General features: G+C 39.0%; 1 protein-coding gene across 5 annotated transcripts in view; it reads left to right on the forward strand.

Moving 5' to 3' along the window:
- The window catches only part of LOC128696198 (neural-cadherin-like), a 703451-nt gene that overhangs the window by 598838 nt on the left and 78914 nt on the right, over window positions 1-25699 (forward strand). For all 5 annotated transcript variants that reach the window (XM_070094825.1, XM_070094826.1, XM_070094828.1 and 2 more), the window contains exon 5: window positions 23624-23840. In XM_070094825.1, coding sequence (XP_069950926.1) covers window positions 23624-23840 — 217 coding nt within the window. The remainder of the gene's footprint in view (window positions 1-23623; window positions 23841-25699) is intronic.

Genomic DNA, 25699 nt, shown 5'->3' on the forward strand with positions numbered 1-25699 from the left:
CACCACTACCACCACGCACATTTTCCATCCCAATTGCAACAGTATCTTCGTCATTTTCACTGTCTGTTCCTGTTGTACAGCCACGGGATGTACTCCGAGATACACTCCTTCCCCTTGGTATAACATATGGCACACTACCAGAGCGCATATATCGTCGTATATACTGACGCTTCACTGGGGAATATTGCACTTCACTATCACTACTGGAACTAGTTTGAAGAGCTTGTAGTTCATATTCACTATCACTATCATCACCCATGCTCTCATCTGAGTCTGGGATTTGGGAAAATAGAAGTTTCCTCTTCGGTTCTGGAACAACTGCACGTGAACAAGAGGGCCCAGCTCCAGAGGTGGAAGGCTGAGGGTCGTCTGGGTTTTCCTCACTATTACCGATATTATGGTCATTAGTTTCGGTCAAAACCTCACTAAAACCACGAAACTCATCTTCACTGGCACTTCCATCACTATTAGAACTGTCACTGGGGAACAAAAGTGTCCCAATTCGCCGAGGAGTGAGGACCTTCTTACTGCGAGGCATGGTGGACATTGTTTACTAAGAGGGCATTCCCACAATGCACCACTGGGTCCCAGATTTTTTTTCTACCGCGCACACCGACCACGGAGACCCATTCTCTCACACCTAGGCCTACCAGCCTTTTCGCGCGAGATTTGAGGCCGCTAGAATTTATGCGTACTAGTACGTGGAAAATCCCTACGCGTAAGACGTACTAGTACGACCAAAACCCTCAAAGGGTTAAGGGTTAAATCTCCACTCTCTGGAGAGGCGTAGAACGAGGGGAGATATCATTGAAGTGTACAAGTGGATGATGGGCATAAACAAGGGATATATTAATAAAGTACTGAGGGTGTCAAACCAGGTAAGAACCAGAAATAATGGATTTAAGTTTGATAAATTTAGATTTAGAAAGGACATAGGTAAGTACTGGTTTTCTAACAGTTGTAGATGTGTGGAACAGTCTTCACAGTGGGGTGATAGAGGCTAGGACCTTGGGTAGCTTTAAGAAGAGATTGGACAAGTATATGAGTGGGAGGGGCTGGGTTTGATTGGTGTCATTGGGTACGGGAGTTATTTCTTGGGTAGCTTTAGGTAGAGGTCGTTTTGATAAGGACCTGCCTCGCATGGGCCAGTAGGCCTTCTGCAGTGTTCCTCCATTCTTATGTTCTTATGTTAGTCGGTTGGATTTGTGAAGGACCGGTCTAGTATGGGCCAGCAGGCCTACTGCAGTGTTCCTCCTTTCTTATGTTCTTATTGGAGACTTGTTTGTGTGAGGGAGGGATGGAAAGTTTATTGCTGGAGAATATGACACTAATATCAACTCTGCGGCTTATTTATCTATCACAATTCAACTAATATGACATAATAAACAATATTAATAACATAGAAACATGGAATATACTCTAGAATGAATAAAATGAGTCATTACGTATGTCACGAGAGGTGTTGTGTTGTGTTGTTGTTGGGTATATAAGGGCCACTGAGAGTAGGTTGTCCATAATGGTGGTGAAGCAGCAGCTGAGGTGGTGGTGTTTTCTGTAGCCCTATATAACTCCAACAACATTGGAGGAGTTGGTAGAATCGCTGAATCACTAAAGAAAGAACCCTCTACCACCTTCACTACCACCTTCTACCACTATTACAACTGTTACCACCATCACTACTACCTTCTACCACCATCAACCACTAACACAACTGCTTCCACTCTACCACCACCACCTTTGTATTTTTCTACAAACTTTTTCATAAATTATATGTGTTTCTCACATTCTTTACCAAAGGGCTGGCACTAGAAGCTTTCTTTGGAGCCATGGTAGCTTATTTAGCACTTGCAAGCACTAAAATAGTATGAAATATTTCGTAGGAGCAAGTGAGGGGACCGTCGTTCACTGGTAAACAATGGCACACTGGCTGGGAAGGCAGGCCCAGGCGGCTCAGAGCGTGAGTACACGTCCCAGTTGAAGGACGATTAGCGAGTTAACGGACCATTTGCGAGCCAATGTTTAGACGAAATAACGGGACTATTTCCGAAATGGATGACTTTTAGGCCGGACGATTACTTGCCTTAAAATATCTGTAGTCTTAATGTAGTGTGAGAGGTGAGTAAACAAGATTAAATGAATAAATGAATGAGTGTGTAGAAGGTTGGCGAGTTATGTAAACAAACGTTGTTGTTGTTACCAGCCCGGACACGAATGATTCGTGTTCACTCTGTCAAGCCGACCAGAAAAACGTCTCATATTTGTTAATTTATATGTTTATATGTTATGTAGCATGTTTATTATATAATTTTAAAAAAGAAATCATAGATGGAGTAAGCAAAATGTCTATATCAACGTTTTATACACATTTAATGCGCCTCGGTGATTATTATTGTGTTATTATCATTATTAATATGGCATCTTCAAGACCAATTACACTCTTAATGAGTGGCTCTGAGACAGACAAGCAGACAGAAAGACAGACAGATACAGGTAGACAGACACAGGTAGAAGATACAGGTAGACAGACACAGGTAGACAGACACACAGGTATACAGAAAGACAGACACACAGGTATACAGAAAGACAGACACACAGGTAGACAGAAAGACACACACACAGGTACACAGACAGATAAACAGACACACAGAGATACACAGATATATAGGCAGACAGATACAGACAGGTTTATGTGCAACAGTGAAAACAAATAGAGAGTTGGAGAGTAAGAGCCTTTCTTGCCACAGACTTCATCTTAGGGGCCATGGTGAAATTTACTGTCCAGTTAGTACAGTTAATACAGTATGATGTTGCTGATAGGACAGGGTTACTCAAACTGATGCTGCCTGCATGACGCATTGCCGCCGCGAGTGTTGTCAAATATTGTACAGTGCTGTGCATCAGCCGGCCCAGCCCAGCTGCCAGATGCACGGTCGTAAGTCGAGTGGACGTATGTCGAGCAGGTCGTAAGTCGAGCAGGTCGTAAGTCGGATGGTAGGTGTATTGAGGGACCACTGTAATATATATTTTATGAAGAAGAGGATAAATAAATATACAAGGTATGATATAGCACGTAATGAAAGTAGTTTGTTAGATTATGTATTGGTGGATAAAAGGTTGATGGGTAGGCTCCAGGATGCACACATTTATAGAGGGGCAACTGATATATCAGATTATTATTTAGTTGTAGCTACAGTTAGAGTAAGAGGTAGATGGGAAAAGAGGAAAATGGCAACAACAAGCAAGAGGGAGGTGAAAGTGTATAAACTAAGGGAGGAAGAAGTTCGGGTGAGATATAAGCAACTACAGTGGACCCCCGCCTTATGATCAGCTCCCAACTCGAACAGTTATGTAAGTGTATTTTTGTAAGTGCTTTTGTATGTGTATTTTTGGGGGTCTGAAACGGACTAATCTAATTTACAGTATTCCTTATGGGGACAAATTTGTTCGGTAACGGCACCTGAACAGACTTTTGAAATGAATTAATATTGTAAGTCAGGGTCCACTGTATTGGCAGAAAGGTGGGCTGGTGCAAGTATGAGTAATGGGGGGGGGGGTTGAAGAGGGTTGGAATAGTTTTAAAAATGCACTATTAGAATGTGGGGCAGAAGTTTGTGGTTATAGGAGGGTGGGTGCAGGAGGAAAGAGGAGCGATTGGTGGAATGATGAAGTAAAGGGTGTGAGATAAGAGAAAAAGTGAGCTTATGAGAGTTTTTTACAAAGCAGAAGTGTTATAAGAAGAGTAGAGTATATGGAGAGTAAAAGAAAGGTGAAGAGAGTGGTGAGAGAGTGCAAAAGGAGAGCAGATGATAGTGAGAGAGGCACTGTCAAGAAATTTTAATGGAAATAAGAAAAAAAATTTGGAGTGAGTTAAACAAGTTAAGAAAGCCTAGAGAGCGAATGGATTTGCAGTTAAAAACAGAGAAGGGGAGTTAGTAGATGGGGAGATGGAGGTTTTGGGTAGATGGCGAGAATATTTTGAGGAACTTTTAAATGTCGACGAAGAAAGGGAAGCGGTAATTTCATGCACTGTCCAGGGAGGTATACCATCTTTTAGGAGTGAAGAAGAACAGGATGTGAGTGTGGGAGAGGTGCGTGAGGCATTACAGTGGACCCCCGCATAACGATGGCATCGCATAGCGATTTTTCCGCATAACGATTACTTTTATCGCAAAATTTTTGCCGCGCATACCGATTAAAAACCCGCATACCGATTTTCGTCCGAGACGCGTCCAATGTGCCCTCAGCCAGCCTCACATGTGCCGCTCCGTCCCATTGTTTACCAGCCAGCCTCCGCGGTAACATCCAAGCATACACTCGGAATATTTCGTATTATTACAGTATTTTCGGTGCTGTTTCTGGAAAATAAGTGACCATGGGCCCCAAGAAAGCTTCTAGTGCCAACCCTGTGGTAAAAAGGGTGAGAATTAGTATGGAAATTAAGAAAGATTTTGAAGGGTTTGGGGCTAACCCTGAGAAGCCTATGCCAGTTGTGGAATCCATTGTGCCTACTTCAAAGATTAAGGAAATGTGTGCAGAGTGGGTTGAACTGCAAACCTTTATAGATGAAAATCACCCTGACACAGCTGTTGCAAGCCGTGCTTGTGACTATTTCAATGACAATGTTATGGCCCATTTTAGGAAAGTCTTGAAGGAACGGGAGGTACAGAGCTCTATGGACAGATTTGTTGTGCGACAGAGGTCCAGTGACTATCAAGCTGGTCCTAGTGGCATTAAAAGAAGAAGGGAAGTAACCCCAGAAAAGGACTTGCTACCTCAAGTCCTAATGGAAGGGGATTCCCCTTCTAAACAGTAAGAAGATAATGCTCTCCCCTCCTCCCATCCCATCAATCATCACCAGATCTTCAATAAAAGTAAGTGTCATGTAATTGTGCATGCCTTTTTCAGTTTGTGTGTATTAAAATTAACATTTCATGTGGTAAAAAAATTTTTTTTTCATACTTTTGGGCGTCTTGCACGGATTAATTTTATTTCCATTATTTCTTATGGGGAAAATTCATTCGCATAACGATTATTTCGCATAACGATGAGCCCTCTTGCACGGATTAAAATCGTTAACCGGGGGTCCACTGTACGTAGAATGAAAGGGGGTAAAGCAGCTGGAACTGACGGGATCATGACAGAAATGTTAAAAGCAGGGGGAGGGATATAGTGTAGGAGTGGTTGGTATTTTTGTTTAATAAATGTATGAAAGAGGGGAAGGTACCTAGGAATTGGCAGAGAGAATGTATAGTCCCTTTATATAAAGGGAAGGGGGACAAAAAAGATTGTAAAAATTATAGAGGAATAAGTTTACTGAGTATACCAAGAAAAGTGTATGGTAGGGTTATAATTGAAAGAATTAGAGGTAAGACAGAATGTAGGATTGTGGATGAGCAAGGAGGTTTCAGAGTGGGTAGGGGATGTGTAGATCAAGTGTTTACATTGAAGCATATATGTGAACAGTATTTACATAAAGGTAGGGAAGTTTTTATTGCATTTGTGGATTTAGAAAAGGCATAGGGTAGTGGAAAGGGGAGCAGTGTGGCAGATGTTGTAAGTATATGGAATAGGTGGTAAGTTACTAAATGCTGTAAAGAGTTTTTATGAGGATAGTGAGGCTCAGGTTAGGGTGTGTAGAAGAGAGGGAGAATACTTCCCAGTAAAAGTAGGTCTTAGACAGGGATGTGTAATGTCACCATGGTTGTGTAATATATTTATAGATGGGGTTGTAAAAGAAGTAAATGCTAGGGTGTTCGGGAGAGGGGTGGGATTAAATTATGGGGAATCAAATTCAAAATGGGAATTGACACAGTTACTTTTTGCTGATGATACTGTGCTTATGGGAGATTCTAAAGAAAAATTGCAAAGGTTGGTGGATGAGTTTGGGAATGTGTGTAAAGGTAGAAAGTTGGAAGTGAACATAGAAGAGAGTAAGGTGATGAGGGTATCAAATGATTTAGATAAAGAAAAATTGGATATCAGATTGGGGAGGAGGAATATGGAAGAAGTGAATGTTTTCAGATACTTGGGAGTTGACATGTCGGCGGATGGATTTATGAAGGATGAGGTTATTCATAGAATTGATGAGGGGAAAAAAGGTGGCAGATGTTGCAGGTGTATGGTGTAGGAGGTAGGTTACTGAAAGCAGTGAAGAGTTTTTACGAGGATAGTGAGGCTCAAGTTAGAGTATGTAGGAAAGAGGGAAGTTATTTCCCAGTAAAAGTAGGCCTTAGACAGGGATGTGTGATGTCACCGTTGTTGTTTAATATATTTATAGATGGGGTTGTAAGAGAAGTAAATGCGAGGGTCTTGGCAAGAGGCGTGGAGTTAAAAGATAAAGAATCACACATAAAGCGTGAGTTGTCACAGTGGCTTTTTGCTGATGACACCGTGCTCTTGGGAGATTCTGAAGAGAAGTTGCAGAGATTGGTGGATGAATTTGTAGGGTGTGCAAAAGAAGAAAATTAAAAGTGAATACAGGAAAGAGTAAGGTTATGAGGATAACAAAAAGATTACTTGATGAAAGATTGGATATCAGATTGGAGGGAGAGAGTATGGAGGAGGTGAATGTATTCAGATATTTGGGAGTGGACATGTCAGCGGATGGGTCTGTGAAAGATGAGGTGAATCATAGAATTGATGAGGGGAAAAGGGTGAGTGGTGCACTTAGGAGTCTGTGGAGACAAAGAACTTGGCCCTTGGAGACAAAGAGGGGAATGTATGAGAGTATAGTTTTACCAACGCTCTTATATGGGTGTGAAGCATGGATGATGAATGTTGCAACGAGGAGAAGGCTGGAGGCAGTGGAAATGTCATGTCTGAGGGCAATGTGTGGTGTGAATATAATGCAGAGAATTCGTAGTTTGGAAGTTAGGAGGAGGTGCAGGATTACCAAAACTGTTGTCCAGAGGGCTGAGGAAGGGTTGTTGAGGTGGTTCGGACATGTAGAGAGAATGGAGCGAAACAGAGTGACTTCAAGAGTGTATCAGTCTATAGTGGAAGGAAGGCGGGGTAGGGGTCGGCCTAGGAAAGGTTGGAGGGAGGGGGTAAAGGAGGTTTTGTGTGCGAGGGGCTTGGACTTCCAGCAGGCATGCGTAAGCGTGTTTGATAGGAGTGAATGGAGACAAATGGTTTTTAATACTTGACGTGCTGTTGGAGTGTGAGCAAAATAACATTTATGAAGGGGTTCAGGGAAACCGGCAGGCCGGACTTGAGTCCTGGAGATGGGAAGTACAGTGCCTGCACTCTGAAGGAGGGGTGTTAATGTTGCAGTTTAAAAACTAGTGTAAAGCACCCTTCTGGCAAGACAGTGATGGAGTGAATGATGGTGAGAGTTTTTCTTTTTCGGGCCACCCTGCCTTGGTGGGAATCGGCCAATGTGACGGCCGACTTGTTGAAAAAAAATATATATATATATATATATATATTATTATCATCACTCTGGTCGATTCCCACCAAGGCAGGGTGGCCCGAAAAAGAAAAACTTTCACCATCATTCACTCCATCACTGTCTTGCCAGAAGGGTGCTTTACACTACAGTTTTTAAACTGCAACATTAACATATGTGTGTGTGTGTGTGTGTGTGTGTGTGATGGAAAAATAATAATAAACATTTTATATTGTTGGTTTGCATAAACATGTTTTGTAAACAGTATATTGACGACAACATTTGTGCAGTTATTGTGTAGTATTGAAAGAGTGAATATATAAAAAGTAGGCCTTATATTGGTCTCACAGACCATAAAAGTTCTTTGAAAAAAAAACTAAGAAAGAAAAGAAAAAAAATTAAAAAAAAAAAAAAAAAAAAAATTATTACCGGGTGATCGGCAGTCAGCAATGTTGCCTTAAGCGGTTCATTTTCTGTCAACTTCACGACCCCATATCTCAGTAAATATTGATCGCAAATTTTTTTTTAACTTTTAATATTTACAAAAAAAAAAAAACTATGATTTCGTAAAAAAAAAATTTTTTTTTTTTGTATTTTTTTAATATTTTCCAACCCTTGGTGGGACTTCAGATTTGAGGGTCTCAACCCTGAAAGGGTTAAGAGGCAGGGTCAGTGCCTTACTTACACACCAAAATTTTAGCGCTCTTAAATTGAGCGGAAGAAAGCTGGTAGGCGTACATATGAAAGAATGGGTCTGCATGGTCAGTGTGTGCAGTATAAAAAAAATTCTGCAGCACACAGTACATAATGAGAAAAAAACTGTGTTTTTGTTATAAAGCAGCAACTTTGCAATGTATTTTTGCATGGTATTTGTGGTTGTATTCTTGTTTTCTTGGTCTCATTTGATAGAATGGAAGATATATTACAGATAAAGAGATGATTTTGATTGGTTTCACAATTAAAAGTATCTTGAAATTGAGCGCAAAGTAGCGGAAATGTTTGATTTTTACCGATGTTCAAGAATAAACAAATCACGCCACACGTTCAATACATGTCAACTAGTGAGTCTAATATTCTTTCACAAGTGTTCTGATATTATTTATATCATTTTACAATAATGCAGTAGCCTGCATAACAGTACATCTTCTATTTTTTGTGAGAATAAAAATTCAAAATGGAAAGCAAAAGTATTATAAGAGAGGGCCTGGAGATGTGACTAATGAACAGAGAAAATTTTATTTTAGTGCCAGGAATGTCTGTCTTGTTTATTCTGGACCCTCTCTTGAAATTAGCATCTTTTGAAATTTGTGTTAAATTGGCCAAATTGCCAATTTGAACAATTTATTTTGTAGTTGAAATCAGTAAATGGGCAGTTTCTTGTACTCAGTTGATAGAACAAATGGAGTTCTAGCGAAATTGCTATGGTTTTAGTCAAATGGAACAACGGAATTGGCCGAAAATAGGGCTCAAAGTGGGCGAAATTGCCAATGCGTAGATGTCGCCGATATCATAAACTTTGTGAGAGCTTAATTTTGTAAGTTTTCCATCAAATTTCATACTTTTGGTGTCATTACCATCTAGAAATGATTCTCTCTCATTTCGTAAGATTTTTTTTTTTTTTTTTACCCTGAGACCGAGTTCAGGATTGGGTGTGTCTACCCTAAAAGAGTTAATATTGCTGATTGTGAAAAGGATTTGGGAGTTCTGGTTAGCTGTAATCTGAAACCAAGACAACAGTGCATAAGTTTTCACAATAAAGCTAACAGAATCCTTGGCTTCATATCAAGAAGTATAAATAATAGAAGTCCTCAGGTTGTTCTTCAACTCTGTGTATCTTTGGTTAGGCCTCATTTAAATTATGCTGCAAAATTCTGGTCACTTTTACAGAATGGATATAAATGCACTGGAAAACGCACGAAGGAGGGTGACAAAGTTGATCCCATGTATCAAAAATTTTCCTTACGAAGATAGACTGAGGACCCTGAATCTGCACTCTCTAGAAAGGCATAGAATTAGGTGGGAGATGATTGAGGTGTATAAATGGAAAACAGGATGCTAAAAATATCTAGCCTAGACAGGACTCGCAGTAGTGGCTTAAAGTTAGAAAAATTCAGATTCAGGAAGGATAAAGGAAAGCACTGGTTTGGTAATAGAGTAGTGGATGAGTGGAACAAACTCCTGAGTACCGTCATAGAAGCTAAGACGTGTAGTTTTAAAAATAGGTTAGATAAATACATGAGTGGGTGGGGGTGGGTGCGAGTTGGACCTGACTAGGTCAGATGCCATGCTCCTTCCTTAAGTGAATGTGACCTGACCAGAGTAGGTTAGGGTGTTGGCTTAAGCCAGTAGGAGAATTGGACCTGCCTCACATGGGCCAGTAGGCCTGCTGTAGTTACGATTTCATGAGTTATGTTCTTATGTTCTTAAAGCCAGCAGCCCACTGGCCCACTTATCCATCACAGCCTAGTTGATCTGGCACTTGACACAGCTGCAAATCCAATTTCTTCTTGAAAACTTGTAAATTTTCCTGGCAGTGTTTCTAGTATCTTGTAATAAGGTGATAAACAGTTTGGCCCTATCATTGTTAATCACTGTTCTCTTACTGTCCCCCTCTTTTTTATTGGGCCTGTTTTGCACATTCTTCACTAACTCTCATTCCAGTATGTTATGGCAGTGTGCAGATTGGGAACCAGACCCTCAATCACCTTCCTGTGTATATTATATTGTATTTCTCTCTTCTCCACTCCAATAAGTGCATATTTAGGACTCTGAGGTAATTGGCTTTATTAAGGAATTTTTCAGTTCCAGCAAGCAGAAAATGGCAAGAAATGTTAAGAATTTATCACCACTTAGAAGCTATGTTGGACTGGAATTGAAGCTTACTCATCAGAGCCACCGATGCTTGGTCCAACCAACAAGCATCCCAACACAACAACTAGTGATGTCATCTATTGTGTTAGCAAATGTTCAAAAACTGAGGAAAAACTACAAAATATAATTTCAGTGGTCTTCTCGTGAGTCAAATGCGATGTTTGCAGCCATCACACAGCCTCAAATAAAAGGCTATTTAGATGCAACCAGGAAAAACTGTCTGTGAGGGGATCAGCTTGTATATTAGTTGCTCATATTCACTAATTTACTGAACATCATGAATGATGTAGTTGAAGTTCTGACAGTCAGTATCAAAAACCAGAAACTAGTTGTGATTGTACGTAAATCACCATACATAACTTGCCAGCACTTTAAGGGTAAGTTTTTATAACCTGTTAAACCCATCCCCAAATATCTTGAGACTAATTTCAGACATCTTCAGTGGAAGAATGTAGCAGAGAGTCCCTGGGGCTAAATTGGAGGAACAGTCCCACACAACAGGATTATTGAACCTCTACAATTAATTCACCTAAAGCCAGCAGATTGCTGAATTGACCTGACTGGAAAACACCTTTTCCCTTACATTTATGAATAGTGAGGCCCTAGACTGGGATGTAACTATGTCAGACTGCAGTCTCAGACCATGACATAAAGGTTCAGACCTTGGTGCACAGTGGCCTGAGACAGAAAAATGCAAACAGTCATGAGGGCAAGTTCAAGAGATTCAACTTCAACAAAGCATCATCAACTAGGACCAAATAAATCACAAACTTAACGAGTTACACTGAGATGATGATATGACTACCAAAGATCTACACCAATTTCTTGGGAGGATGAACTCTTTGGAGCTTGAAGTTTGCTCCAGACAATACATCTACAGCTAAGGAAGAGAGAGGCACTCCCTCTACAGACACAGATGACAGATAACATATCTCGTCAAAGGCAACAGACTCTCTGAAGTATGAAGGAAAACTCTGATACACATTGATATACATCTGGTTAGAGAAATGGAGAACATTGTGCACAAACTGAGGAAGGGAGCGGAGATCCATAAATGAAATTAGAAAAATTTCCAATACTTGTTCTCTTATGCAAAATCCAAGGCAAAAGCACATGCAGTATAAGGCTTTTACATAAAGGTTGAACTGATGACAAAGAAATTACTGAAATCACAGTATGACTGTGTTCAGTGAACCTCTCGTCACTCTATAGATCGAAGACCATAACAAGTTTTTCAGTAATGAGACTTGTAACTCTGCCAACATCTCCACAGTTTCTGTGATATACACGCATCGGCGATATATATATGTATCGGCGATATGCGTATGTATCGGCGATATACGTATTGGCGATATATACACATTGGCAATTTTGCCCACCTTGAGCCCCATTTTTGGCCACTTCCATTGTTCCAGTTGACTAAAGTCATAGCTATTTTGTTTGAGCTCCAATTGTTTTATTGATTGAGTACAAGAAACTGCCCATTTACTGATTTCAGCTACCCAATAAAGTGGTCAGGAATTGGCAATTTGGCTGATTTCACACAAATTTCAAAAGATGCCAATTTGAAAATAGGGTCCAGAATAAACAAGACAGACATTCCTGGCACTAAAATAACATTTTCTCTGTTCATTAGTCATGTCTCCAGGCCCCTCTTGTATTACTCTTGCTTTCTATTTTGAATTTTTATTTTTTTTTCCATTTTGAATTTTTATTTTTTACAATAATGCAGACTACTGCATTATTGTAAAAATGGTATAAATAATATCAGCGCACTTGTGAAAGAATGTTAGACTCGCCAGTTGACATGTATTGGATGTGTGGCATGATTTATTTACTATTGAACTATTGGCAGAGTTACTATTGAATTCTTCAAGTTGTCGGTTTTCAAAACCATTCATCACACACTGTTGAACATTGGCAAAAATTGAACATTTCTGCTACTTTGAGCTCAATTTCAAGGTACTTTCCATTGTGAAACCAATAAAAATCATCTCTATTTGTGTAATATATCTTCCATTCTGTCAGATGAGACCAAGAAAACAACCATAAATACCATACAAAAATACACTGCAAAGTTGCTGTTTTAAGCCAAAAACATGGTCAGAATTTTTTTTTTTCTCATTCTGCACTGTGTGCTGCAGGGTTTTTTTTATACTGTGCAAACCGACCATGCAGACCCATTCTTTCATATGTAGGCCTACCAGCTTTCTTCCACCAGATTTGAAGGCACTAGAATTTTCACCTATAAGTACAGGACTGACCCTGAAAAGGTTAATAATTGAAATAATAATAATAAGTTGTAAGAAACTGCTATCTTGTGTATTTTATAGAGGAGGAGCCTGGAAATGGGTATCATCCTAGTCATTAAAAATCATTGATATTGCTCCACTTCATAAAGGAGGCAGTAAAACAGTTTATTTATTTATTTATTTTATTTATTTATAATTTGAGCACACTTACAGAGGTACAAAAAAAAATACAGATAAGAGCAGCATGCCAAAGCCACTTATACTATGCATAGCATTACGGGCTGGCTTAAAATTAACTTAAGATTAACTAAGCAATGATGAAATCAGTGAAAAACATTAATGTAAACTGATTACTATAAAGCACAAGTGAGTATTACAAAGACAGGTCATATGGTTGCATGCATTGTTGTAAATTCAGTAGAATGGAGTATTCTGTTAGGTAGTGAATTTAAAAAATAATAAAGTTAGATTGGGTTTTAGGTTTAACATTTATGTGATATAATTGTGAGAAACATTTAAGATATACAATTTATAAGGTTCAGTTATTCAGTATTTATTTGGTTTTGGGTGAGTAAGTGATCTTTGAGAAGAGACTTGAATTTATAAACAGGTAGTGTTTCTTTTATATTTACAGGTAATGAATTCCAGATTTTAGGGCCTTTTATGTGCATTGAGTTTTTGCATAGCGTGAGATGGACACGAGGAATATCAAAGAGTGATCTGTGCCTTGTGTTATGGTCATGTGTTCTGTTGAGGTTGGCAAGGAGATGTTTGAGGGGAGGGTTAATATCAGAGTTGAGTGTTCTATGTATGTAATAGGTGCAGTAATAAGTATGGATGTTTTGTATGGTGAGTAGGTTGAGTGTATTGAATATTGGTGGAGTGTGCTGCCTGTAGTGAGAATTTGTTATCATTCTAACTGCAGCCTTTTGTTGGGTAATTAGTGGTCTGAGATGGTTACTTGTTGTTGAGCCCCATGCACAAATTCCATAGGTGAGATAGGGGTAAATAAGAGAGTGATATAGGGCCAGGAGGGCTGACTGTGGAGCATAGTACCGTATCTTCGATAGTATGCCTACAGTCTTGGAAATTTTCTTAGAAATTTGTTGTATATGTGTATGAAATTTGAGTCTATTATCAAGGTGGATTCCTAAGAATTTTCCCTCTGTTAGCTTTGTGATAGGTGATCCGTTTATCATTATGTTAAGAGGGACATCTGTAGCTCTGTTACCAAACTGAATGAAGTAGGTTTTGTCAATGTTTAGTGTAAGTTTGTTAGTACTCATCCAGGTAGATATTTTCTGTAATTCGGTATTTACAGTATTGGCTAGCGTGACTGGGCTCGGGTGGGAGAAGACGTATGTTGTGTCATCAGCAAATAGTGTGGGTTTGAGTAATTGAGAAGCATTTGGTAGGTCATTTATGTATAGGAGAAAGAGAAGAGGGCCAAGGACACTTCCCTGTGGGACACCAACTGTAATTGGTTGTGCAGAAGAGTTTGCCCCATTTGCGTACACATATTGGCTTCTGTTGCTGAGGTATGACTTGAGGTAGTTGAGGGAGTGCCCTCTTATACCATAGTGTGATAATTTTACGTGGAGCAAGTCATGGTCAACTGTATCAAAAGCTTTACGTAAGTCAATGAAGATCCCCAGTGGGACTTCTTTTTTCTCTATTGCAGTGTATATATGTTCTAGCATGTGTATAATAGCATCATTAGTATTTTTATTAGGCCTGAATCCAAATTGGCAGGGGTTGAGTATGTTTTGGGAGATAAGGTAGGAGTAGATTCGTTTATGAATTAATTTTTCGAAGATTTTTGAGAGAGGGTGTAAGTTGGATATTGGCCTATAGTTATTCAACTCTGTTTGGTCTCCTCCTTTGTGGATCGGGGTGACCCTTGCTATTTTGAGTACTGTAGGGAAGGTGGAGGATTCAATGGATTTGTTAAAGAGTGTTGCAATGATTGGTGATAGCACTTGTGACACTTTTTTGTATATAAAGGGTGGTAAGGTATTTAAATCTCCTGCCTTGTTTTTTAGTGCGTTGATAATAAGGGAGACTTCGTATGGGTTAGTCGGAGCTAGGAACAGTGTGTTCGGGTAGTTGCCGGTGAGGTAGTCATTTGGTGGGGTATCTGAGCTTGGGATTTTATTGGCAAGGTTTTGTCCTATAGTGGAGAAGAAATCATTGAGTCTGTTTGCTGTTTCTGTTGGTGGGAGTTGGGGTTCATCTGATTTTGCTAATTTTATTTCGCTATTTCGTGATATCTTTTTTGTTCCCAGAATTTCTGATAGGGTTTTCCAGGTCTTTTTTATATCACCTCGTAAGTTGGATAATCTGTTCTCATAATACAATTTTTTTGCCCTTCTTATCAGGCTGGTTAGGATTGACGAGTAACGTTTTGTTTGGTCTCTGGTTATGTGACCCATTCTGTACTGTTTTTCATATTGGTGTTTTGTATTTATGGATTTGAGAATGCTGGGTGTTAGCCAGGGACTGTTCAGTCTCTTAGCTGTCATCTGCTTAGTTTTTTTAGGGCAGTGCTTGTTATAGAGGTATTGAGTCTTTTTTAGAAAATTATTAATACATTCGTCAATATCTGTATTGATTTCTAGCTCAGTGTGCCAATCAATGTTTGCTAATGCTGTTGTGAAGTTATTAATGGCTGCCTCATTGTGAAGTCTGAAGGTGACTTTAGTAGTGTCTTGGGGTAATTTACCAAGAGTTGTTATGAGGAAAGTAGGGTAGTGGTCTGTGGTATTATCTGTAATTATGCCTGATTTTAAAGGGGATATGGTGTTGGTCCAGATGTGGTCAAGTAGGGAAACACTAGTCTCTGTAACTCTTGTAGGTTTTGTTACTGTTGGTAGCAACATACAGTTACTCATTGTGTTTGTGAATTCAGTAACGTGTGGGTCCTGGTCTTGCAGGAGATTTATATTGAAGTCACCTGAGAGTAGTAAGTGATCTTTGTTCATGCGTGCATCAGTTATCATACTTCCTAGGTTTTGACTAAATTGGCTAATGTTTGACTGTGGAACTCTGTAGATGTTTATCAATGTGAGAGGTTTTCGTAGGTATTTGGATTTGAATTTGGCTATTATATATTCCCCATGTTCATCTCTTGTGCAAGTATTAGTGATACATTCTAGTTGGTCTGAGTAGTATATGGCTGTGCCACCCCCTTGTTGGTCTGGCCTACAGTTGTGTATGGCTGTGTAACCAGGAATGGTATAGACATCTGTAGTATCAGGCTTTAGCCAGGTTTCAGTTAGTGTAATGATGGACATATTGGCATGTAAGGAATTTAGTAATGCTATGAGGTCATCGTAATGCTTGCTTAAAGATCTGATATTGTAGTTAAAGATAGTTATGTTGTTGTTGGCACTGAGAAGTGCCTTTGATTGTTCTGCAGTGTAGTAATTACAGTAACTGTTTGATTCATTTAAGTCATTAAATAAGAGGTTGGTATCTGGATCAATGCTTGTAATCATAAGATTTGTAGTGAATCTATAGTTAGAATTAAGTATAAAACAAAGTAAATAGTCTTAAGCTAAAAAATAGCACCTGAATTATTTAACAAATGTAAAATAATGAGCTAAGGTAGTTTTTTTTTTTTTTTTTTTTTTTTTTTTAAGCTAAAATAAAGGAGACAATATAAAAGGGACTAGTACAAATAAAGTGATGATCAAATAATGGAGCTTGGGAATATGATAGTAGGTAGTACTATAAAATAAATGAGCTTTGGAATATAATGCAAAATTGTGAACTTGTTCTACTTTAGCACCTGAGAATAGCACCTTGATTATTTTAACAATTGTGAATGTATAAGCTAGGGTAGTTATATAAAGCTAAAATAAAGGAGAAAATATATAAGGGACTAAAATTAAGTAATGGTAAACAAAGTTAAATGGACAGATGGTCACTATGAAATAATATTGGTTTAGGAGTAAGATCTGATTTGTAATATTAGATAAATTGAGCAGTTTATTGCACAATAAAAGTAAAAAAAATGAGGTAGTTGGTACTAGCTAGCAAAAGATAGTTTTGGTACTTGCAAAAAAGTAATTGGAATATACACTAATTGAATATACAATGTAAAGTGACTAAAAAAACAAGTAGTGATAAACAAAATTAAATGGACAGGTAAGAAAAAATGAATATTATTAATTTGGAGTAAGATTTGACTTTTAATTTAAAATTATGAGCAATTAATAGCAGTAAGAAAGTTATAGAGTATTGGAGGTAGTTGGCATTAGCTAGTGATGAAAAATAATAAAAATAATAATGTACAATATGATAGTAACGTACACTATATGCACCACACGTATATATGTATTAAGGGCACTTATTTAATCTGTTACAGAAATGTCAGCTTTTCTAAGGAAGGTAGAGAAATCATGTTCATTTGAGATGGTATATTGTTGTCCTGTTGATGTTTTCCTTACTAGTATTTTCCCATCTCGCGTGAAACACTGATGTATTTTGTTTTCCTGTTTAAGTTTTCTCAGCCTGAACAGAAGGTTTTGACGTTTTTTTGTTAGACACTCATTTATGTACACTCCATTTTTCATTGTAATTGCTGATTTAATTAGGTCCTTTCTTTTATCGTATGAATGAAGTCGGATCATTATACTGTGTTTACTTCCTGGTTTTCCTAACAAACGTGTTTCTTTGATTTCATTGTTTTGCACGATGACTTGTACGTGGTTCTGTATTATCCTGATAGCAGTTTCTTTGCACTGTGCTTGTGTTATGTCACTAGGAATGTGTGGACTGTTTATTATAACTGCATCAGACAACTTATCTTGTTCAGTTTTGTCGTCTTGGAAATCAAGGTATTCATTTAGTCGAGTGTGCATGTTCAGATTCCAGTCCTTGATTGCTTCTTCAACCTTCATATTTATTGTTGTTATTTGTTCAGTGTGACTGGCTATAGCTGCTTTTAGAGTATTTTCTGTATCAACACTTCCCGATGTAATCTTCTCTTCAAGGTTTTGGATCTTATTCTCGAGGTTGGTTATCTTGGAATCTCGTCGCTCGAGTGCTGCTTTGATATCTTTGATTTCATTTTCTAGAGCAACGATGTAGTCCTTGATATTGTCAGGAATAATCGTACCTGAGTTATCATGGATGAATCCTTTGAAGGGAGTGGAGTTGGAGGGGGAGTCAGCCATGTTTGTTGTTGTTGTTGTTGTTCCTTGGGTGGCGGCGGAGAGAGGGGTTGATGATACACTGGCGTCCTGCTGGGTAGACAAGTTGAGTTCTAGGGTCCTTGCTGTTATTCTTTTATTACTGGTGTTGTGTCTTCTGCGATATCCTTTCATAGTATCACTGAAGTAGATACTGTGTAGCAATGGAGGAGAAGGCTTGTTTTCTCGGAGCTTGGGTTAAGTGGTTGTCTGGCAGCGGAGGCAGTGTTTGGGTTAGCAGGGCTGTCTTCCTTAGATCTTCTAATTTTGTCAAGATTTGGGTTACATTCTTAGTATTCTTGGGTCATGTTGTGGTCTACGTGGGTTCATGTAGTTGAACTTTCACTTAGGCCATCACAAGTTTTGATGGGCGATGTTTTTTTGAGAAAGAAGAGCTGGTAGGATACCGTTGCTGCCGCTGCCGCTGCTGCAAAACTATAGACCAATATCGTTAACTTCACACATCAAAATTTTTAAACAGGGTCTAAGAAGCAAGATTGCTGATCACATGGAATCACAGCAGTTGCACAATCCAGGACAGCATGGGTTTAGGCAGGTTGCACCTACCTTTCACAACTGCTAGATCATGACAGTGCAATCCTAGGTACAGTGGTCCCTCAATAATCGTCCGGCCTGAAAGTTCTCCATTTCGGAAATAGTCCCGTTATTTTGTCTAAACATTGGCTCACAAATGGTCCGTTAACTCGCTAATCGTCTTTCGTCCTGGACGTGTACTCACGGCTCTGAGCCGTTCCCAGCCATTGTTTACCAGTGAGCGACGGTCCCCTCACGTGTTCATACAAAATATTTCATAATATTCCATTCATTTTAGTGCTTGCAAGTGCTAAATAAGCTACCTTGGCTCCAAAGAAAGCTCCTAGTGCCAAACCTTTGGTAAAGAAGGTGAGAAATACGATTGAATTTAAGAAAAACATCATTGAACAATATGAAAGGAGCAAGAGTTTCAGCAGGAAGAGCAACAGATTGCAGCTCAGAATCTTGCTGCAGAGGAGGAGGTAGAGAGATGGAAGAAGGTGCCTTCTTCAGAAATTAAGGAGATTTTTGATATGTGAGGTAGGATGGAAAGATTTATGGAGAAACATCACCCTGAGAAGGATGTTGCAAGCCATATCGGCAGCTTGTACAGTGACAGAGTCTTGGCCCATTTTGGGGATGTTTTAAAGAGACTCAAGAAACAGAGCGCTCTGGACGTTTTTTTTGCGAGACAGGATTCCAGTGACTTTCAAGCTGGTCCTAGTGGTATTAAGAAACAGAGAAGAGAAGTAACCCCAGAAAAGCACTTGGTACCTGAGGTGTTGATGGAAGGGGATTCCCCTTCCAAACAGTAATTCAGTGTCTCTCCTCCTCCAGTCTTCCATACACTAAGAAGAATCGCCAATAAAGGTAAGTGTTATGCTGTTAATGTTTCATCCATCATGTGCCATTGTATTGTTTATGTACTACATCTATATTTCATGTAAAAATTTTTTTTGTTTTAATACTTCTGGGTGTCAGGAACGGATTAATTGTATTTACATTATTTCTTATGGGGAAAATTGATTCGAAAATCATCTATTTCGATAATAGTCCCACTTCCAGGAACGGATCATGAACGATAATTGACCACTGTACTTAGGAAGACCCGCTAAATGCTGATATAATGTACATTGATTTTGCAAAAATGCTTGACAGGTTTGACCACAGTGTGATTGCACACAAAATATGTGGAAGAGGAATAACTGGAAAACTGAGCAGGTAGATATTTAAATTTTAGATGAATAGAACCCAGAGATTAGTAGCAAACAGTGTGAAGTTAGAGGCTGCCATAGTGAAAAGCTATACATATTCTTCAAGGCACAGTACTTCTCATTCTTGTATCTGACATTGCCAAAGTCATACATAGATCAAGTGCTGGAACATACTTTAGCTGACGTCTCTAGAATCTTTGAGTGTGGCATCCATCGAGGACATGGCGAATCTTCAATCAGATATAAATCAAGTCTTCCAGTGGATCTCAGACAACAGTATGATATTGATTGAGAACATAATTCAATTGCCACACAGTGGAAGAACAGAGGAAGCAAAGACTGTAACAGAGTACAGGACAAACTTAAATCGTTCACTAGAGTGAAAATCCCATGTGGCAGACTTTGGAGGAATAATGTCAGAAAATTTCACATTCGAGGGTCACAAGTGTTGTAATTACTACAGCAAGGAAAAAGATAGGCTGGAAAACTAGAACTTTCAAGGGAGATGCTGAGCCAATAATGTGATATGGAGAAAAAGAGTTGAGTGAATACCATATCTTGAAGAGCATAGGTTTATATGGTAGAGGTCTTTTTCACTTATTTCTTTTGCACACTGTGCGTGTGTGTGCCAATAAACTGGTTACACCAAAGTCTAGTGTATATTATATGTATACCCCGAAAGGGGGATACCTTCAGTGATTGTTGAAATTATTATTTTTTCCTCTGCACTGTCCCTGTGCTCTAACTTCAATGTCTCTTCTGATTGGCTTCATACTTTCATAGTTGGTGTGATAACTTGGGAACGCTTCTTTTAAATAGTTTCGAACTTTAAATTCTGATGTAATGCACCCAGAGGAAGATTCAAATAAATGAGTGATTGGTCTAGCATTTTTACTGTTAAGTTTCATCTTTTGATTTTTTTGAGGGAGTTGATCTACAGCTCTTGGGCTTCTTGAGGGTAACAAATAACATGTAACAAGTAACTTGTCTAACACAGCATCACCTGGGAATCTTGATACAGAGGATATCATCTACTTTATTGCTAACCTTTGGACCAACTGGGTATAACCTACATTACTTAAACTAGTGGGTGTCACTTGATACACCTCTCCTCTACCTCCAGTGTATGTTTGCATTCTCATTCATCTGCTTTGGTTTCATCAAGGCTAAGGGACTGAACATCTCGAATATCTCTCTCTATTTCTTCTACTGTCTTCAATATGTAAATCCTGTGTTGCATTGAAAATGCCACTAGTTAACTAGTTGGCTAAACATCTTCATAAAGATACCCAGGTATTGCATATCTGTCTTGTTCATCAGCATGTTGGTACTGTATACCATCAATATAATAACACCTACAAGTTTTATCTGAGTCTGTGCAGATTAGCACACACTCAGATTAGTCAAACTTGTTAGATTCCTTCCATGTCATGAAGGTGGCATTGAAATAATTGCAAAATACTACAGACTGATAGTGCTAATAAATCAACATCTTTGAAAGGGTCCTTAGTCATGTGGAATCAAAACAGTTGCATAAAGGGTCCAAGTCATGTGGAATCAAAACAGTTGCACAACCCAGGACAGCCTAGGTTTACACCAGGTCACTCCTGCCTCTCGCAGTTGCTGGATCATTATGACATGGTCTTCGATGCACTGGGAGGCAAGCAAAATACAGGTGTAGTATACGTATGTGAATTTGGCAAAAGCCTTCAACAAGTACAACCATAGTGTAATAGCTCAGAAATTGAGTGCAAAAGAAGTAACTAAGAGTGTCCAGATACATATTTAGTTTCTTAATAGGTAGAGCCCACAGAGTAATAAGCAGAGTGAAATTGTAGGCTACCACAAAGAAAGGCTGTGTTCCTCACTTATCTTGAGCCTTTTTAAATCCGACATATTTAGAGAACTCGCTGAACAGAGATCTTGAACCCATGGCGGTCTCGTTCTAATACTTGCAGGCCAGCGTGTTATCCACTGTATCATGCCAGCCTTATAATTTTCATCCAAATAGGTATATTTCTGTACACCATAGGAAGATTAACATGGGTCTCACAGTGATCACAATACTGGTTTTTCTTGACTTGCATCAGCATGGCTGTGGCAAGTTCTAGCTCGGTTCCCTTCAAAGTCATTAGGACTGGCTTGCCAAGGGTTCGAATCCTCTGTTTGGTGAGTAGTTTACAATTGTGTAATTATGATTTCACATGTCATAGAGAATGGCTATCATTGAGGACATATCGAATCTTCATGCTGGTGTAAACCAAGTTTTCCAGTGGGTCACTAACAACAAAATAATGTTCATTGAGGACAGATTTCAGTTACTGAGGAATTAAAGACTAAAACAGCATAAAAGATGAGTGCAAATAATTTCATATAGCAGAAATTCAATGTGTGGTGTGTGGGAATGATAATGGCAGATCTTGCATTCAGGGATCACAACAATGTTGCTATCACTACCACAAGGACAGTGATTGGCTAGATAGCTACAGTGTTCAGTATGAGAGATTCTGAGCTAGTGATGTTCTTTTCAAAGCAGTTATTCTTTCTAGGCTGGAACATCGCTGTTTATTAATGGTCCCTTCAAGGCAGGAAAAATTGCAGAATTGGATTATATCCAGAGAACCTTCATCACTCATACAAACTCAGTCAAGCATCTGAACTACAGATTTTAGTTGAAGTCCTTTGACTGTACTCCTTGGAACATAGCAAGAAAGATGCATCATAATTTATACCTGAAAACATTCTGTAGGGATTGATCCTAAACCTACACACTGAAATCACTCCATATGAAAGCAAGAAGCTTTGCAGAAGGTGCACAGTACTGCCTCCAATCAAAAGCAGGAGTGCAGTGAGTTAGTTGAGAATTCAGTAAGTGTAAGGGGTCTAAGACTTTTCAGTATGCTTCCTTTGTGCCTAAGGTAAATAGCCAACAACCCCCTGGCTATCTTCAGGAGGGTACTTAGTAAGTTTCTCAAGTCAGTTCTTGATCAACCAGATTGTGTTGTTTACATTGGTCTGCATGTGGTTGACACCAACACCCTGATTGATCAGCCCACCAATCAGTAGGTTTTGCCTGCGACCAGGCCGTGGGACTGTGAACCCAGGAAACTACTACAAGCAACGTACAGGTATAACTTGGAAGTAAAACTTTAATGGTAATTTAAGGCATTCCATTAAAATTTGTTTAAGAGAAATACATTAAACACTTTTTTTGAGTTTTTGCTTGAATACATGTACATTGTTACAATTTTTTATTTATCTGCCAGCTTATTCTGCAGTTTTTGGCTTTTTTTGTTTATATAGTTTCTATAGAGGTTCAGGCAAAGAGGAATATCAAAGTATTTGTTTTGAGTGTGATGTCTAGGTGTTCTCTTACAGTTTATCACCAGTCTTCGGTCAGTATGAGCATTAGTGAAGTAAAGAGTATTATGTTTGTGTGGCATTAATTTTGAGTATGGGTAGGGATTTAAACAAGCCTAAATTCAAGTTTGTGATGGTTCTTACCAAGAGTGTCAACTCTACTCTGAGTGACATCTCTTCAAGAAAAAATTTCTTTATTTAAAATTGGACTTCTAAATTTTGGGTAAAAGAGGTCTTATTGTGCCACTAAACAATTTTGTAATTTCTGAATTCCCTTTTCTGTATATATTGATCTCAGACATGGCTTTTCCACTGCAAACTACGTCATTGCTGCAGTATTCAAAGACCATGTTTAAACAAAGCATCTGCACCTCTGTGTCACTTAATTTGATGCCTTATTTTCTATGGGTATACTTACGTAGAACTTTCACTTAAGTCTCTCGTGTCGCTAAATCAGTTATACATTAACAATAATTGGAAGCCAGGCAAAGGCATTCTGGTACAAATACTTAAGCAAAAGAAAGAAAAAATGAAGCTGTTCATGGAAAGGCTATCATGGAGGAGAAAATCAAGGGCTACTGCTTAAGTGTGTCAATCAAAATGGTAAAGCATAACATTTACTTCCTTTGTCATAGTGCTTCCATGATTGACCAAGACTAGCTGGCTTAAATCTCTGTTGAACAATATGCTTTTCTACATACCAGGATCCAGTCTGTTGAATACCAAGAGATTTCATTTTTTTTTATTTATATTTTTTACTGTTTAGTATCAAAATTATAATGTTTTAGTTAAGTGCCTTTTGTTTTTCAGTATCATCTCCGTTAAAGCTAAATCTTTTGCTGATCGAGAAATAAGATACACATTAAAAGCTAAAGGCCAGGGTGCTGGGACATTTAATATTGGACCTACATCTGGTATAGTCAAGTTGGCGAAGGAACTAAACTTCGAGGATGTTCGTCAACCACACATCTATCAGTTGGTTGTCACAGCAACAGAAGATTCTGGTGGTTTCTCTACTGCAGTTGATGTAAGTACTGCACTATTATTATTGATTAAAGTTCACTTCAGTTTATTATTACTTTTAGTTGAACTTTAATGAAGTTCTAGGCCCTTCATTAACCTTAGTTTTGTTATTGACCTGCTGTAGAAAACAAAGATATCTAGGTAAAGGATGATTCACTGGATAATATAGTATACATTTCTTAGCCTGTGGTAGTGGCTTCAAAAACCATGATGGGTTAAGATTTTAACACCACCTTCTAGGCCCCTATAAAACGTTAGTGGCCTGGTTCATAAAAGAATGGGTTTTTGGTATTGGCAGCTTGCAGTTCGACATAAGCAACAGGTTGGCTGATTAGAAACAATGAGTTTTTATTTTAAGAAAATATTCAGTAACCCTTTTATTATTCTCTTTATATATATTGGCAGAATTTGGAGATCCATGGGCCTGCAATTTTTGTGTGTAATGTAGAGATGCTCTAAAAGTTTTAGGTCATGACTTAGAATGTTTCTGGCTTGTAATCCAAGAGTTTGCTCCTGGGGTTACCTTCTTGATAGTCACTTTGTGAGGACAAACAAATCCTGCCAAAGCTCTGGCAGGAGGCCTGGTCACAGACCGGGCCGCGGGGGCGTTGACCCCCGGAACTCTCTCCAGGTAAACTCCAGGTTCTGGAAGTATACACATTATGTTTGGATAGTCTGAATCTTGTCTTAAGGTTTGATTTTCAAGAAACTCTGTTGACATAAAGGATTAGCTGGGAGTCGCCACCCAGCAGTCCAGTCAGAGACCAGGCATCTTGGTGGATTAAGGCCTGATAAAATTAGACTGTTACTGCTGGACACATGTAGTCCACTGTATGAATCACAGCCTGGCTGACTAGGAACTGACTTTAGGAATCTATCCACATTGTAAAGATTGAACATCAGTGATACGGAAGTTCAGTCTTTATGAAGTGTTACACATACAGTAAACTAGCATAGCATACGGGTCTTGAGATGTGTCACCACACTATTAGTGTAGCTTGACTGTTGTTCCTCATGGAACAGATTTTTAATGAACATAAGAAAGGAGGAACACTGTAGCAGGCCTGATGGCCCATACTAGGCAGGTCCTTCACAATCCATCCCACTGACAATATTTGCCCAACTCAGTTTTTAATGCTAGCCAAGAAATAAGCTTTTGAGAATTTTATTTACTCATGTGCATGTCCTACTCAAATCCAACCCTTCTCACCCTTTGTTATGCAAAAATGTGGGATAGCTGGGGGCTTGAGCCTGGTCTACGGGCAAAGGTAAAAGTTACTCATATCTCAAGCCCAAACAGGCCACCCAGGGCTATCCCAGTCAAAACATAAGAACATAAGAACGAAGGAACACTGCAGAAGGCCTACTGGCCCATGTGAGGCAGGTCCAAGTCTCCTACCAGCTTAAGCCAATGCACCCAACCTAGTCAGGTCAGGTCACATTGACTTAAGGGAGGAACACGGCAACCGACCTGGTAGCACAAGCTGTCAGGTCCAACTCACACCCACCCACATCCACTCATGTATTTATCCAACCTATTTTTAAAGCTACACAACGTTCTGGCCTCTATAACTGTACTCGGGAGTTTGTTCCACTCATCCACAACTCTATTACCAAACCAGTACTTTCCTATATCCTTCCTGAATCTGAATTTTTCCAACTTAAAACCATTGCTGCGAGTCCTATCTAGGCTAGATATTTTCAGCACACTATTTACATCCCCTTTATTTATTCCTGTCTTCCATTTATACACCTCAATCATATCCCCCCTAATTCTACGTCTTTCTAGAGAGTGCAGATTCAGGGCCCTTAGTCTATCCTCATAGGGAAGGTTTGTGATACATGGGATCAACTTTGTCATCC

This window comes from Cherax quadricarinatus, chromosome 48, assembly GCF_038502225.1.
Source record: "Cherax quadricarinatus isolate ZL_2023a chromosome 48, ASM3850222v1, whole genome shotgun sequence".
Lineage (NCBI taxonomy): Eukaryota > Metazoa > Arthropoda > Malacostraca > Decapoda > Parastacidae > Cherax > Cherax quadricarinatus.